At 44.6% G+C, this 17334-nt stretch overlaps 1 protein-coding gene across 1 annotated transcript in view; it reads left to right on the top strand.

Annotated features, from left to right (window-relative positions):
- The window catches only part of BRINP1 (BMP/retinoic acid inducible neural specific 1), a 94534-nt gene that overhangs the window by 62458 nt on the left and 14742 nt on the right, over positions 1–17334 (top strand). The window contains exons 3-5 of the mRNA XM_063175065.1: positions 4185–4375; positions 10369–10538; positions 11782–11887. Of these exons, the coding sequence (XP_063031135.1) occupies positions 4185–4375; positions 10369–10538; positions 11782–11887 (467 nt within the window). The remainder of the gene's footprint in view (positions 1–4184; positions 4376–10368; positions 10539–11781; positions 11888–17334) is intronic.

The raw sequence follows: 17334 nt of genomic DNA, 5'->3' as shown, positions 1-17334 counted from the left end.
TCCCTAAGGCCAGATCTATGCTGTTCCCTGCAAATATAATTTTTTTTTATGACCTCAATAATTCTAAATTATTTCAGTAGCCATATCTATTAATGTTAAGTCTATTTTCCAAAACTGTACCATAATCTTGGCCTCAGGTGCGTCTTGCAGCAGAGGGTTCTGTAGGTTGCATGGAAGATTGCTGGAATTAGAAGTTTGCTTTCCATGTAAAATATTGGAATTCAGTGAGCCAAGTTTAAATTGTGTTTTTTGGACTTTAAAAAGGAAGCTTAACAAGGCCATATCATTTGTTTGACTGTTGAGGTTGGAGCAGATGACCGTACTGGTGTTCCCTTCCTTTGTTTCCAATCCCAATGCATCAACAGCACACAAAGAGATAAAACAGCCAAATGCTATGTAAAACCTATAAAAAAAGCCTGAAAAATGTCACTAAGTAAATTCAAATAATGCATAACTTAGAGGGAATTGCAACTGGTTCATGGATATTCTATGAGCAGAAGATAAACATCTAACTTAGTTGCATAAATTATTCATCTTAACATATTTGCTCAGCTTTTCTTGTCAGCTGGGGAAGCCACACATCCAAGCACAGGGAGAGCAGAGCAGAGCTGGGCTTTCACCTGCTGATGTGCCCTGGGAGCAGGGAGCCCTAGGGAGGGATGACATCAATAACAGTTGGGTGGAAAAGTCTTCTTCACCGTTGTTGGGATCTCTGCTGGTCAGTGACCCCAAGAAAAATTGGAAAGTCTCTTTTCCCAGCCCAGTGCTTGAAGAAGGAGTCAGAGCTCTTCATTTCTCACTCTCAAGGACGTTTATTGTTCCTTATCTATAAAATTCTTTCTCCTGCCCCACTGAGGTCCATCCAGCAGGACAGTTCCAGGCACTCTGCCTGCCCCCAGGGTGGTGTTATGTCTTTATACTAAAAACTACATGTACAATGTTTACAATTACTTCCCAATACCCATCACCTATGTTAGACAGTGAGCTTCTACTCTAAACCAATCCAAAAGTGCCACCATCACAGCAGAAGATGGAGGCCAAGAAGAAGAAGGAGAAAGGCTGGGCACACCCAGTTCCCTCCATCTTACCCCCTAAATCCCCATTCTAAAAACCCCAAAATCTATTTTTCCACCCCGTTATAACTTCACTAATATTCTACTTAAACTGTTGTGGCTTGCTGATCTTCATCTAAGGTTGGTGTTCCACAGGTCATAATCAAACCCACAGGTGTTTTGGGCTCTGTGCCAGGGTCTCTGAGCCCCCTGGCAGGGGTCTGGGCTGCTCAGGACAGCCAGAGGGATGTTCTGGCTCCTGACAACTGTCATGCTTTAGATGTAGATTCTGCTCAGGGCTCTTCTACTGCATTAATGGGGACTGGGATTGTCCCTCGGCAGCAGGAAAGGCTGGAGATATGACAGTGATTCCTTCTAAACTCCTGTTTTTGCTTCCTGCCAGGGGTGCCAAGGGGTGATGTTGGACCTGATGTAGAGAATGAACCCCCTTTCCCTTTGGACACATTGTTTATCCAAATGTTATTCTCCTTTCCTGCCTTCCTTGCCCATCACTTCCCAGTTTGCCCTGAATGGAGACACACTGGATCTGATATATGATGGAATCCTGGAGTGGTTTGAGTCAGAAGGGACCTTACAGCTCATCCCGTCCCACCCCTGCCATGGCAGGGACACCTCCCACTGTCCCAGGCTGCTCCCAGCCCTGTCCATGGGCACTTCCAGGGATCCAGGGGCAGCCACAGCTTCCCTGAAGGAGAGCAGGGATCAATGCCTGACCAGCTGCACATTTCAGCTCTTTGCTGCTAAATTATCTATTGCAAAGCAGCAAAACCAAACTCTCTGTACTTTATTGGGAGCATGAAACATTCCCTCAGCCCTTTCTGAACACGTGCTGGCTCTGGGGTGCTCTGGTCCCTCCTGACTTTATGGATACTGCAGGAAGCAGGAATCTGAATGTGTGCTTGAGTTTTACAGGAAGCAAAAATTGTCTCTTTGGAGAGGAAGCACAGGTGGCATTGTTCCTATGCTTGCTAGTTGTGATCATTCTGATGGAACATGGGTGTATCTATTTATTTATTATAAAACTTGTCTGTCTTTAAGCATCCAGCTCTGCCTCTTCCCTTGCAGTGCAGCTGCTGAAGGGACCATTCCTTCCTCAAAGGGGATTTCCTTGTGGAGCAATGTCTGGGATTGGAGCTCTAATCTGGGATGATTGGAGAAACCTCTCTGTGGTGTCAGAGAACAACTATTTGTCTTTACTTTTTAAGTTTTATCTATCATGGAAATCAACTTTTTCACAATTCCGGGACAGCAGAGAACACCCTCTGCTCCATAAAAGGAATGCATTGGGGATGTATTTATTATCTGCAGACAGCTTGGGAGCAAATGATCTGTTTCAATCACTCCTTGTATTAAGAACCCATTGCATGGGGTTTTTTGCCTTTTGACTGAGGTTTTTCTAGGAAGGATGGATGTTTCCTCAGATTGCAAGGTTTGACACTAATGACTCTTGTAATGTAGTAGGAGGCGTGTTTTGTTTTGGCATTTTCACTTGGCTTGTGAAAGCAAAGAACTACAGAGGGGGCATTAGCTCAGGTGTAAGGAGATATTTTGAGGTAAATAGCTGGCACTTTGCTGTTTTGATGAATGTAACTGCTGTCAGGCAGCGTGGAGTGTTGTGAAGGGGCACAATCAAAATAAATACCTGCATAATTACATTAAGTCAAATAACCTAACGCACGCAGAGTGGACTGAGTCTAGAATCAACCTGGGCAGAAAAAAATCTGGTTTGTGCTCCTGGCTTTGTACTGAGCCTCTAAATGTGTCTCTGTGTCAGGCTCTGCCAGCCAGGTGGGGTTGGTGTGCTGGGAGGACACTCCCTGATGGGAAGTGCTGCCTCAGGGCCAGGGCCACACAGTGTGAGGAATTCTGTCTCCCCCAGTCACTCTGATGGAGCCCTGTGGATGGCTGAACTCCAGACTGGGATGGGAAATGGGGAATGAACTCCTTGTCTGGCTTGGCTTTGCTTGCCTGTGCAGCTTTTGCTTTATCTGCTGAACTGTTTTATCTCTCACTTTCACCTTTCTGACTCTCTTCTCTAGGAGGAGTGAGTGGCTCTGTGGGGCTAAGCCAGCTGGGATTAAACCACAACACCTATGATCTAAATAAAATATTTGTCTCAAATGCAAGTAACAGGAATAGGTGGATGAAAAGTGAACAGAGAAGCCTGTGAGCTGATGGTCTGGGAGATAGCTGAAGATGGAGCAGGTGCATTGTAGGAGAATGGGTATAAATAACATCCTCTCCTTTAAGGAAGGCTTTGCTCAATATTTTTTGAAAGACATTAATAGGTTTCTCATTTTTCAGGTGCTCAGCTGGTGATGTTTCAGAGGCCTGATTTTTAGATTGCAGGTGTGCAAGCTTTTCTCTAGGCATTTCCCTCTGTGTCGTTTCAAAATGGATACCTGCAATAAAGAACTGCTTTTGCAAACATTAACTTCATTTTTTTCCCAGTTGCTCTCAGTTTAAAAGCATGGATTTGAGAATCACTTTCTTGGTTGTTTTTTTTTTTTCTAAAATATGAACAAAACCTCCACTTTCATCCTGGACTCTGCTTATATCTGAATCCATCCTCTTACATTGTTTATCTCAAAAACTGTTTTCCAAAAATGCTCTTTTGCCATACTCACAGTGCTGAAAGATGAAGATGTTTGGAGAAAATGTATTTTCTTCAGCTTTGCTTTGCTAAAGTGTGCCAGGAAGGCTTGTGGGCATTAGAGATATAGCAATGATCAGCTTGGGCTAGATCTGTGATCGAGACCATTTGCTGACAGAGACCAGAATTTATGGAGAAGTGAAAGACCTCAAAGTGTGGGAGGGTGAAAACACCAGCCTGCTTTTATTTTAGGGCAGTCCAGCTCTCTGACAGACACCTCTGAAGACGCCAAGGGCACCTCCTCACCAGCCTGACCCTTGTAGTGTATGGCTGTTGTTCAGTAATGTCTCACTTTTCCTCTTCTCCTGCCCTTCCCCTCCATCCAACCTCATGACCTCATGTGTGCATCCACATGGGGATGTCCAACAGCACTGGCCCCTTCTCCACCCCAGCGACTCCCCCTGCCCCTGCAGACCGGGAGCCTGACCCCTGCTGTGTTTTCCTGTGTTGTGGCGCAGGGAGTTTGCCCGTTGGAAGGTGAGGAACACAGCCATCGAGAGGAGGGACCTGCTCCACAACCCGCTGCCCCTGATGCCCGAGTTCCAGAGGAGCATCCGCCTGCTGGGCAGGAGACCCACCACGCAGCAGTTCATTGACACCATCATCAAAAAGTACGGCACCCACCTGCTCATCTCTGCCACCCTGGGAGGTAGGTGGCACCTGGGGCTGGTGATGGGGGGGTGGTGTTGGAAAAATACCAATATAACCTGATGGGATGTGCCTGAGCTTGTCTGGCCCTTGCTGCTGAACCAAATCGTGGTGTTTCACCCCAGAGACACTTTTGACTGGCTAAAGAGGGGGTCCCCAGAGCATGGATCAGGCTCATCTTGGTGGTGCCAGCCACAAGGACAAGAGGAACAGGCAGAAAGTGATGCCCTGGAAGTTCCAGCTGAACGTGAGGAAGAATTTCTTGGGAATATTGGAACAAATTGCCCAAGGAGGGTGGGGGGGGTCTCCTCACAGAAGATATTCCAGAACCAGCTGGATGCAGTCCTGTGCCATGTGCTCTGGGATCACCCACAGAGCAGGGAGGCTGAACCAAATGCCCCAGTGTGGTCCTTTCCAGTCTGAGCCACCCTGAGGCTCTGAAAGCAGTGGGGGCACAGGCCAGGCTGCAGCTCCCCCTCCTGTCACAAACATCTTTTATGAAAAATCCTTTCCTTAGGATTTTTCCTCCTGAGAAGCTGAAAGGCCTCAGGAACAAAATGCAAACAATGGTTATCTGCTGCTGTGGAATGCAACAGGTGCATCTGGGATTGGTCTCATGTGGTTGTTTCTAATTAATGGTCAATCACAATCTCACAGTCTGAGACAGAAGCTTTTGTTATAATTCTTTCCTATTCTGTTCTTAGCTAGCCTTCTGATGAAACTTTTTCTTCTATTCTTTTAGTATAGTTTTAATGTAAAATATATCATAAAATAATAAATCAAGCCTTCTGAAACATGGGGTCAGATCCTCATGCCTTCCCTCATCCAAGAACCCCTGTGAACACCATCACACCCTCCCAAAGAGCCTTTGCAAATGAATTCAGAGTGTGAGGTGGGAGCTGTGCCCCTGTGCTGCTCTGACCAAATGTGTTTGTCAGGAGAAACACGTCCCTGTCCTGCCAGCCCTGCACCACTGCCCTCAGCTTCACAACAGAACCTGCCCATCCCTCTTTCTCACAGGATGAAAACAAATGCAGAGGGGGAAAAGCATCCTTTCTTGCTGGAACTGGAGGAATTTTAAAGAGCTCCAGGAAAAGGGAGTTCAAGGAGTTGGGCAGGGAGCGTGAACAGAGGGGAAGAGATGGCCGGAAGGCTGAATGCATTAACATGGAGCAGACTTCTGGAAAAACAGCAGTTCAGTAAAATTCAAAATGTGTATGCAAGGGCTGCAGAGAGGTCTGTGTGTGCACAGAATGTGTCAGGGATGACATCAGAGAGAGCCCTGTAGGGCCATGAACTCCTGAGCAGGCGCTGCTGGTGGTGCTGCAGGAACATTTGGAGGGGTGAAAACCAGCAGCTCCTATTGATGTTTACTCCTGGTTCTTTTTTCCACTCTGTATTATTTTCATGGCTCTTTTCCCCCTTTGGGGTGTGCCTTTCTTTCATTTAAATGCTTTTCTTCCAAGAACGACTATCTGTGAGAAGGATTCTGCAGTGGTAAAGGCTCAATTTTACTTCAAAATTTGTTGTGGTTGCTTCTTCTACCGTACCTCACCTCCAGCCTTGCCACATTGCTGTGTTTGTAGTGAACTTTGAGGAATTTCTGGCCATCTGTCTGTTCCCAGAGCATTCTGCAGACGCTGGCATGAGATTACATGTGTGCATGTGGTTCATGCACAAATTAGGCAGGTAGATAAATTGGCACAGTTCCCCTGAAGTCCAGTGGCCTCTGGTGTGGTGATGTCCTTCAAAGATCCTTGGGCTGCTCTTCCAGTCCAGGCACCCAAACAAGTCCATCCCATCAGCAAGAAATGTGAAATAAAGGAGGTTTCCAAGCATTGAAGAGCACATGTGACTGCTTTCTTCAGGCCTTAATGAAGTCTGGGTGAAGATAAACTGCCTTTTATTGAGGAATTCACTTTTCAAGACTGTGTTTTACAGAGTCCAAGACAGCCAAGTAGAGATTTTATTTTTTTTCTGCTGGTTTACTTTTTTCCCATTGACGTTCCTCTTTTCCTTGCCACTCACATCCCTGAAAACTCAAAATAAGAAAGACCTTTGATGGTAAAATATATTTTTAATTTTGCCTGGCTGAGGTTGTAAATTATTCACGGGGGCTTGTTTCTTCCCCTGATTTTACAACACAACAACTTTAAATATGCAGAGACTTGTAATGAGAACTGGTGTTGGAACTAAACACCCCACAAACCCTGAGCATGGTGAGCAATGGTGGGGAGAAAAAGAGGATTTATCTTGGCAATGGCAGTCCCAGGGAAAGTGTGGATGAAGCTGGGCATGCATCATGCATGGAGGACACGTTCTAATTGTATTCTGGGGGCTAAACAAGAGCTCTGGGACATAAAAAAAAAAAATTAAAAAAAAATAAATCATGCTTTATATTAACAACCAAGGCACAAAAATCAGGACTTTTTCATTCCAGCCTGGCTCATTTTCACTAGAGGAATGCTGAGGCTGGAATCCTTGGCCAGAGGGCAGGCAGGAAGCCTGGGTGGAATCAGCATCTGCTGTCAGGTCACCAGCAGATCTCCTCTTGGATTTGGTCCCTACACAGCACCAACCAGGCACTAAGAAACTCAGCAAAGAAGAAAAACCTGTGCTCTGGGGCAGTGGGGATCAGTGATTTCCCTACAAAAATTGTCTTTTTTTTTTTCCTCCAAAGGAAGAAAACAGAGAAGTCCGTGAGTGATGATGCTTTTTCCTGACGGAGCAGTGCCCTGGCTCTCCCAGGAGCTGGGGTGTCCCCAGCAGAGCTCCAGGCAGCTCTGCCCTGGGTTGTGGCCGTTTGTGGCTCAGCCTGGTGCCCGAGGAGGTGGCAGAGAGTGACAATAATGCAGGAAATTGGCTGGCTTTGAAATGCCAGCTGCTGCTTGGTCCCCACGAGGGTGGGACATGGAGCAGCACCTGAACGCTGCAATTTTCACACCTGGACACAGGAGGAACAGCTCTGGTGCCTTTCAAACCTGCAGAGCAGCCAGAAAAAAAAACCCCAGCTCTGCTCCAGCCTGCTTCTGACACAAAGGCACTGGTGAAGGGTCGCTTTGAGGGCATCCACGCTCTGGGATGGAGCGCACAGAGCTGAGAGCCAATTTTCAGGAAAATCCCTCAAGGAAAAACAACTTTGAACATATCATTCACTTAATTAAAGGAGAAATTAAGGCTTAATAATGCAGGAAAATTCTGTTAACCTCTCTTGATCCAGGAGTTGCTTCTCCATGTGACCCCTCCATGGGGATGCTGTGCTTTTCCAGCTCTGCACAGAGCTACACAAAACAGGTTTCCAGCAGCAGTGTTCCTGCTCAGCACCCCTCAATCCTAGGGACAGCACTGCTCCTTCAGGAAAAAGCATCATCACTCATGGACTTCTCTGTTTTCTTGCTTTGGAGGAAAAAAATTGACAATTTCTGTGGGGGAATCACTAATCCTCACTGCTCCAGAGAACAGATTTCTCTTCTCTCTCTCCTTCTCCTTCTCCTTCTCCTTCTCCTTCTCCTTCTCCTTCTCCTTCTCCTTCTCCTTCTCCTTTTCCTTCTCCTTCTCCTTCTCCTTCTCCTTCTCCTTCTCCTTCTCCTTCTCCTTCTCCTTCTCCTTCTCCTTCTCCTTCTCCTTCTCCTTCTCCTTCTCCTTCTCCTTCTCCTTCTCCTTCTCCTTCTCCTTCTCCTTCTCCTTCTCCTTCTCCTTCTCCTTCTTCTCCTTCTCCTTCTCCTTCTCCTTCTTCTCCTTCTCCTTCTCCTTCTCCTCTCTCCTGATTTTTATGCCCTGGCTGTTAATATAAGGCATGACTTTTTTCCCAAGAAATTTGTTTTTTTCCCAGTTATTGGTGCAATTGATGAAGAGTTGATGACTGTGCGTTATAGCTAAGGGGAAAATTATCCCAGATCTTCCTTCTCCTGCCACAGCCTCACAAAATGGTGGCGAAACATAATTTCTCATTTTTCTCTGCTGCATCTCCTTGAAGTTAAATGCTTCTGTTACATGAGAGATCCAGAAATTCTGGCTCAAAATACACTTTCTCACTGATCCAGCCTCTTCAGTGGCAAATGAGTTGATTCATAAAAACTGAAAGTTTTTATAAAATTTCCTTCAAATCTCCCTGAAAAACACAAAGAGATGAAACTCAAAATTGCATTGAGTGGTCAGTGCAGTGACCACTGCTCCTCACAGTAATCACAGACATTTTATTTATCCCCTGTGCCTTTGGCTGTTTGCTGTATTCACCTGTTGTGCCTCATCGGATACAGGGGGTTCAATCCTCTGGAAAATGGATTGGCTTTGTTTGTGTGGACAGAGCCTGGTGTGGCAGAGCCTTGATCCCTGCCAAGGTCTCCTCACGAGCTCAACACATAAAAAAATGGTAATGGTGATAAAGGAAATCAAAGCTGGTCATTTTCCAGGGAAAGTGCTTTTGTGAGAGGCAACAATGATGACATTGTTACCACCACAGCTTTGATAAGCGGTGGAAGGCTAGTCTGTTATTTTTAACAAAATATTAAAGACAAAGTTTTACATGCCTAACTTCTCCACTTAGGTCCTGCAAAACTAATTAAAAGATTTCAACTGATCAATTCTTTTGATGAAAAGTACCTTCTTTCCACAAAAAAAGAAAAAAAAAAAAGGGAATTTTTCATCTCAAAGCCAAAGGCTGAATACTCAACATAACTATTGCTTGAAAAACTGAAATCTAATAAAAATATTTTGATTTTCCGCCAGAATATTTTTGGTTTGTTTTCAGGCATTTGGCTTTCAGATAAAAGCTGGAAAATTTCCAGGGAAAGTGAGGGGGAGGGCTTACTGCGATTTTGGGTTATTTTTTTCATATATGCAATAAAAGAAATAATTTGGATGAATCAAATTGTTTTAGCTAATAAGAATTTTAAAGAAAAGTAAGTCCTTGTTCTCGTAAAAAATATTATGCAAAGATGATGAAAAGTGAAACATTTTTTGGCCTTGAAAGCAGTGGTACATATTTTTGGACCATGCTATCACTGCCAGAGGCAGTGCATTCATCAGTGGTTCATCTATCAAACAAGAACAAGCACCATTCTTCTCATTAAGAGAGTTTTGTAGAAATGGCACATTCCTCCTCTAGTTGTGTCTACTCTTCATTTATTAAATCCAAGTTTCACGTGTTAAGGATGCAGGATGGCATTCCACCTTTTAAGACCTCTCACAATGCCAGCCTTTTGTAAAGAATGGCCTGGATTTTAATGTGTCTCACCCAGCACAAATTGAATTATTAGGTAAATAGTCCTTCTCAGCAGCAGAGACCTGTTTTGTTACATTAAGGTCTCTGCTGATGTTTGTCGGTTCTTAACCACTTCTCTCCCAGATTCTCTGAGCTTACCATTTCAAAATCACCTGCTTTTGTCCCTTATCTTGTATGGTATTTTCACTCTCTACTTATATTACCTGGATGAGGCTCTCTGGGAGGAAAGAAGGCAGCAAGGGGGGTTAGTTCAAATTTTCTTATTTGTGCTTTCCTCTGATTAATTTCCTTTACTCATCCCCTTTCCCCTCCCCTTTTGCAATGCCACCGGGAGCTGAAGAGGTCCAAGGAACATTTGTTTATCCACTGTACCTACCTGCACACTGTGTTCTACGTGCAGTCATCGTCCATCCCTTCTAGAAGTCAGGTCAGACAGGGACTTGCACAAAGTGAGATCTTCTCCTGACAGGTGTGCATCATTCTAGAGAACCTGCCTCAGGTGGGACAGATGGGCAAAGCTCTGCTGGCTTGAAAAATATCCAAAATGTTGTCTAGTCAATTCAGTGGAGCTGCTTTACTTGTCTGGTGGACTCGGCCTTGCTGTCTGAATAGAGGAGGAGGTTTCTCTATGTCCTCCTATGGTGCTGGTGTGGAAGGGTGGATTCCTCCAAGAGTGCTCTAGGTGTGGGACTTTTCTTCCTTTAGGTGCAGTGGATGACGCCATTTTCTCCCTGCTTGCAGCCTGAAATCTCCTTTTCTCCCCGCTGCAGGAGAGGAGGCCTTGACCATGTACATGGACAAAAGCCGCCTCGACAGAAAGTCAGGAAACGCCACCCAGAGCGTTGAAGCCTTGCACCAGCTCGCCTCCTCCTACTTTGTAGATCGTGATGGCACCATGAGGAGACTCCACGAGATCCAGATCTCTACCGGAGCAATCAAGGTACCACATCCTGCCTTAGGAAGAGGGAAAGGATTGGCTTCCTTCCATGGATTCTCTAGGGATTTGGGGCAAGGCTTTGCCAGACTGATGTCTTCTTTGAGCACAAGTTGTTTTGTTCCCAGGGTTAGGTTTGCTCTTATTCAGTTGAAGAATTGATTTCCCCAGGGTCACTAATGTCTGGAAAGAGGTGGGCATTCAGCGTGGTGGTTGTGTAGGACAGGAGACTTTCACTAAGTGTGACAGTGACTTCTGGAAGGGAGAGAGGGGGCAGAGGAGCCAGATCAGTGATGGAGGTTGGAAGGGAAAGGCAGGTCTGGGAAATTAACTCTGTGCCACCTAGGAGTGTTTGTCTCCTGGGGCTGTAAGGCTGCAAAACCTCTCTCAGCTGAATTTGCAACAAGAAATGGTGAAAAACTCAGTGTGGCATTACTGAGGCTTCTGGAATGAAACGGACTGAGAGACAGCTTGGGGGTTGCAGCAGGAAGGAAGGGAAGCTGCTCAGAGAATACAAAACAGGGAAAATGGCTCTGCAAAGGCTGCCTTCTCTGAAAGCAATCATCCTACACTGGGCAGGGATTTTATTGTTGCTGAGTTCACTCCAGGGAAGGTGATGTGGATGGAGTCGTCATTGTTAGCCATTTCTGAAAGGTTTCAGCTCTCGTTATTGTTCTGTGCTGTCTCATGGCTGAGGCTGTTCCCTTCTGGATGGGAAATTGTATTGAGATATTGAAACAGTGACAGCAGATAATCACCCGTGGTGAATTCCAGGAGGGCAGGAACCAACAGCAGCAGCACTGCAGGTCATCTGTGCCTCCATCCATCCTCAGCACAGGGCTGCTGTTCACATCTGCTGTGGGAGCACCAGGCACCACTGTGGGCTGGCAATCCATCTCTGTTTCTTGCTTTCCAATAAGAGAAGCCAGGGAATAATTCCTCTACAGGCTTCTGATGCTCTCCAATGGAGATCCTCTGTGAGAAACATCAATCTGCAGGACCCCATTGCCAAACCTGAGGTACCCTAAAGAAAGCAGCCACAATTCCTTCTGATTTTTTAGCTTGAGACTGCACCAAGCATTAGCAGTGTCTGTGCAGGGTGGGGCATTCTTTCCCAACTAGGGAGGACGTGTTTTGGGTTATATCAGCTTGTGACAAGGAGTCCTTGAATTAAAAGATTTAAAAAGCTTGGGGAAGGTGCGGTGCTGCAGTCAAAGGGAACATTCTCTCTTTTCTACATCCTCTGTAGGTAACAGAAACTCGGACCGGCCCCCTGGGCTGTAACAGCTATGACAATCTGGACTCTGTGAGTTCTGTCCTTCTGCAAAGCACTGAGAGCAAACTCCACCTGCAAGGTAGGGCCCAGGGACCAGGGAGGGGGTGGAAACGGGACAGGAGTGCCCTTTGTCTGAGCCTTTCCCCCTCTTCTCTTTTCTGTGATTCTGCTGTGTCTGGAAGCCCCCTGCACACAAGGCTCAGCTGAGCAGAGCTAGGGCTGACCCCAATGAAATGCCTCTCTGCCACTGAATTTTGATGGACTTCTGTGCATGATACACACACCAACATTAAAAAAAAAAAGTGACCTCTTCCATCACTTTTGAAGGAGAATTCTGCCCACGTCTCTCCGTCCCTCCCAAACTGCTGATTTGTGTAAGAGGTTTGCAGATCAGCTTTCGGGGCTCTCTAATGGCCGTAATCTTTGGGAAAAGTCACAGAGGTTTTATTTGGATGCTAGAAGCCATGGCTTCAGTCCCAGATGGGGAGCTAGTCCAAAAGTCAACAGATAGAGGTCATGGCTGAATTAATAAATAAATACATGCTGGTTAGCAAGAAGTCAACTTCAGTAGAAGGAGGAAATTCACTGGGCATGTAATTCATGAAGGTTATTCCCAAGTTTTTTGACAAAATAAGGAAATGTGGGATTTAATTGCTAATTTGCCCAGATGGTTTTATTTCTCAAATCCTTGTACTTGCACAAATTTTAATTTTTCAGATGAATGGGCTACATTACATCTTCCGCTTTGAGTATAATTTGGCAAGTGCTGTTTTAATCTTTGGTTTCACAGAAACTGGGTTTCATTTACCAAGTAATGTTGTGGATATAATATTATTGTTGTTATTATTTGCCTTTAAAAATAATATGCAGGTTGTTTTCACTATGGCAGTGATTATCCAAATCACTGAGTTCTGGTTCTTACCTAATTAACAATAAGCAGTTTGAGAGGGTTTTACACTGTGATGGTAGCTGCTGGTAATGAAAACCCAAGGATGACACATGAGATAAGTGGGGAAGCAGCTAAATCAGTAGGCAGCTCAGGTTATAGGCAGACAAGTGGGTAAATCAATAGAGTGCTATTGGTTATCTGATCCTACAAGAGAGGAGATAAACCAAGGGAGGGGGAAGGAGGTGGAGGAAAAGGGAAAAAATTGAGAGAGAGGGGATGAGGCTGTGATCTCTGATGAGAATAGACAGAGAACCTTGGGGGCCAACCACACATGGGTTTCATGGAGCTCCGAGTGCAGGGGGAGGCTGGAGCCAAGGCAAAGAGGCAGCGAGGGAAGGGAGGAAGGCAGGAGCTCTTCCTAATAGAACAAAGTGACCTCTAAAGCTCCACCTGAGTTTTCCACCTAATCTGGAGTGTGGTTCTTGGGATAATTACCCAGGATCCTTCCTCTGCTCTAAGAGGCCTCATTACGAATTAGTCACAGGGCTGCAGCAGGTAATGGATCGTGACCAAGTCTCCCCTGATCTGATTAGCAGCCGAGCATGAGCTGCTGACAGAAATCCATGTTCCTGCCTTTGTGTCACTCCAGCTCTGAGCCTGGCTCAATAAAAGAGCAGCTTCTTCGTGACAGGGAGAATTTCTCTGTCTGAACTTGCTGCCTCCCAGCCCTGGGACTTGGGGTTTCAAAGCTGTGCCTTTCAGGAGAGACAGGGGATGGAATGTGGCACTGAGTTGGCAAGGTGGTGATCAGCCAAAAGCTGGACTTGATGATCTTGGTGGTCTTTTCCAGCCTAAATGATTCCATGAACCCACGTAGGGTTTGGGAATGTTGGTTCTGGGGGAGGACTCAGTGATCATGGTGGTCTTTTCCAGCTAAATCATTCCATGAACCCACGTTGGGTTTGGGCAGGTTGATTTTGGGGGAGGATGGTGCAGGGTGTCTGGTGCTGCACTTGGGACAAAAAATAATCACTAATTTATAAACTAGTTATATACATAATTTATAATTGATATATAATTTATAACTAGATACTAGTTATAAACCAGTATCCTTGTGGGCCCAGCATCCATGACATGCTCTGAGGTATGTATATATATATGCATATATACATATATATATATATATATGCATAATATTTATCACAGAAGGTCTCCTTTTTTCCCAGCCCTCCCTGGAGCAATATCTCTGTGGTGATGCAGGGCAGGTTACCAGCAGCTCTACAGCAACCTGTTGAGAAAAGGGGATTTGTGTTCCCTGGCCAAGTGTCCTGGGCAGAAATTGGAAAATTTGACTAAAAGCAACATTTTGAAGAATTTCAGGAACTCCAAATTTCAGAGGCATGGCTTGTTGTATCAATACTGTTACTGACAGTATATGTCAATAGAGCATTGCAATATTTCAATGAGGTACAATCCTTCTGTGCTGTTCCAAACTGTGCAACAATAAACAGCAAATGTTGCATATCAGGTCATTTTCTACATCAAATGTGGTCATATATTATATTCTATACATAATGCATGTTGTATACAATACTTATATTAAATATATTAAATTTCAATATGTAATATTATATTGTCATATATGTGTAAATACCCTTATATATTATACATCTATAACTACATAAAGAGATGTATTATATACCTGCATAGCATATATGATAGCATAACATTAGAATTTACATTACAATTACTATTAAAGCTTTTTCCAAGATAGAAAGAACAGTAATGGCAACACAAAACATTTCAGCTTTTCACTGCAGTGAAATGAGGGAGTATGAAAAAATACATTTAGAAAGTCAAAAGTGCTTTTGGAGTCAACATGCTCTTGGAAAATGCTTCAATGGAACTGCATTTTCAACAGAGAACTCTTCTGTGGAAAATGTTTCAAATAGCTCTAATTTAGAGCTGGGAAAATTTACCTCTTTTAATGCAGGAAGCCTTTTATATACAGTCTAAAGCCAAACATCTATCTCTAATAGTTTTTCTGGGTGAATTAAGGACATGTTCCCTTGTCAGACACTTCATATTCTGCCTGTAGTTATCTAAGACAAACCTATACCAAATCTGTGCTGCTCTTCATTTTTAAAGAGGAACTTCATGCTTTACAAAGTGGCAAAATTCCCCCTCTAATCAATCAATTACCTTCAAAACTAACATATCCAATCAGCAGCAAACTTCCATTATACATCTATTATCAGCTCCTGAGGCTGCTGTTGGGGATGAGCCCCTTCCTTGTGCCCCCTGGCTTGGACTGAGGGATTCTCCCCATGGAAATGATCCAAAATCCCAGATTTTAAGACCAGTTTGCCTTTCTTCTTGGCTGTTGACATGATGTTGTTTCATCAGTAGACAGCAGTGAAATATTGAATACATATATATATATATATATATATATATATATATATATATATATATATGTGTGTGTGGATTTTTGGATGTTTTTAATGTCCAAATAAATTTCTTAGAGAAAAACACAGCAAACACAGCATTTGGGGTATTTTATTAGGGTTGTGACTGGCAGCAGGGCTTTCCCTGCTAGCACAAACTGCTCAGTGGTGCTGTTATATTCCTTGAGATTACAGCTGTAATATTTCTTGGGATTACAGCTTTCCTGCTTTACAGGTAGCAACAGAAGCACCCAGAGCAGTGGTCTCAAAAGATTGATGCCACTTGTGGTTTACTGACAACCATAACCCACTGAATTCCAGAAATATTTAGTCCCTGGGCACAGGATAGAGCTACACATGAAGGAGAGGATGCCAGGATGAGGTGTTGCTGCTGGCACAGAGCTTGTAAAATCTCTTGCTGATATCCAATTACAGAGATGCCCAGAACTAAAGCAAAAAAAATTCAAATGAATAAATTGATATAAATGTAATTGATATGAAAAAAATTGACATGCCCTTGTCTGGGGATGATGAAGAATCCGTGACTATTTACATGTACATATAAAAAATACTCCTGCGGAAACAGGCAGAGCTGTATTTCAGCTGTGAAATTTCTGGTTGAGCACCAGAAATTTCAGCTATGAAGTTTCTGGTTTCTTCTGGAAGAAACCAGAAACATTGGTTTCTTCCAAAAGGCAATTCCTGGCTGGAAGATGTGAGTCACCTGTAATCCCAGCAACCTGTTTGAAGTCAGGGGTTGTGTTTGGAGTGGCTGGATTTGGGTGGCACTTGTGCAAACACAGCTCTCAGTGTGGGCTTCTTGTCAAATGCTTCAGGCAACTGGTGAGTTCCAGCAAAACTGCTTTTCTGATGAAGTTAAATATTTATAAAAGTGTTTTGTTGAGTTGGTGCTAAGTGTACAGTCTGATTGCCCCTTAAACATGATATTCTTTCTTACAAGAGGATATTTTCCTGGAATTTTTTTTTTTCCAGAAACCATGAGTTTTATGGGCAAAAAGCAAGTATCCATGTGAAGCACTGCAGTGTTAAAATACGATGTGTTTTGGAGATTACAGAGTATTCACACTTCTGCATCTGCTGGAATGCTCCTTGCAATGGGAGGTGCTTTCCTTGAGACTTAGCTGCTTTTTCACCCCCATTCCCTCCAGAAAAAAAAAAAAAAATTAAAATCTCTAAAGCCAGGATCATTTGTAGCTGGTACCAAGCAGCTTGTTGTGCTTTATCCAAATTCAAATTCAAAGAGAAACTATGGAGAACTGAAGAGCCTGAGGTAATTTGATCATATTCAAAGAGCCAGAGCAGGTTGCTCCTCCATGAAGCAGAGTGGAAAATGTGTTCGTGGGACTTGGACCATGAATGAAGAGTCAGTGCACATCAAGAAGTCCAGCTCTGCTCTCATGTGAGCTTGAAAGCTCAGTGAGTGCAGCTGCCTTCAGGCTCTCTGGTCCCCTTTGTGGATCAGTTCTCCCACAGCACTGCACTCTGATTCCATCCTGAAGGAAGGTTTGGGATCACTAATATCAGTGTGAGGATTTGGCAAGGAGCCATCCCTCTGTAGTGGTTGTTTCAGATAAATCATAGAATTCCAGAGTGGGATTGGAAGGGACCTTAAAGCTTATCCCATCCCACCCCTGCCATGGCAGGGACACCTCCCACTGTCCCAGGCTGCTCCCAGCCCTGTCCAGCCTGGCCTTGGGCACTGCCAGGGATCCAGGGGCAGCCACAGCTGCTCTGGGCACCCTGTGCCAGGGCCTCAGAACCCTCACAGGGGAAAATTCCTTCCTAATATCAAATCTAAACCTACTCTCTTTCTGTTTAAGTCACTCTCCCACGTCCTATCATTACAATCCCTGGAAGAGGCTGAGCTTCAGGACTTCCTGAAGACAGCAGAAAGAAATCTGAGCTTCTTATTGAGACATATCTCAGAAAAGACCTCAAAGGGGTCTCAGAATAATGATCCTCTGCAGGCCAGTTTTGATGTGTTTGCAGGGATGCTGTCCTGGCCAGCTCTTTGTGTGTTCCTTCCAGTCCCCAACAGCAATGCAGAAAAGGCAGCAGGATCTATGCAGAAGTGTCCCTGGGCTGGAAATCCTTCCCTGTGCCAGTGTCACAAACACATTCCCAGCTGGAGGGTGCTCCAAGCCCATCCTGCCTGGAGGCTGCCAGTGG

Source organism: Melospiza melodia, chromosome 22, assembly GCF_035770615.1.
Source record: "Melospiza melodia melodia isolate bMelMel2 chromosome 22, bMelMel2.pri, whole genome shotgun sequence".
NCBI classification, from domain to species: domain Eukaryota; kingdom Metazoa; phylum Chordata; class Aves; order Passeriformes; family Passerellidae; genus Melospiza; species Melospiza melodia.
The sequence above is the reverse complement of the archived record's forward strand: the minus strand, read 5'-3'. Positions and strand labels throughout refer to the sequence as shown.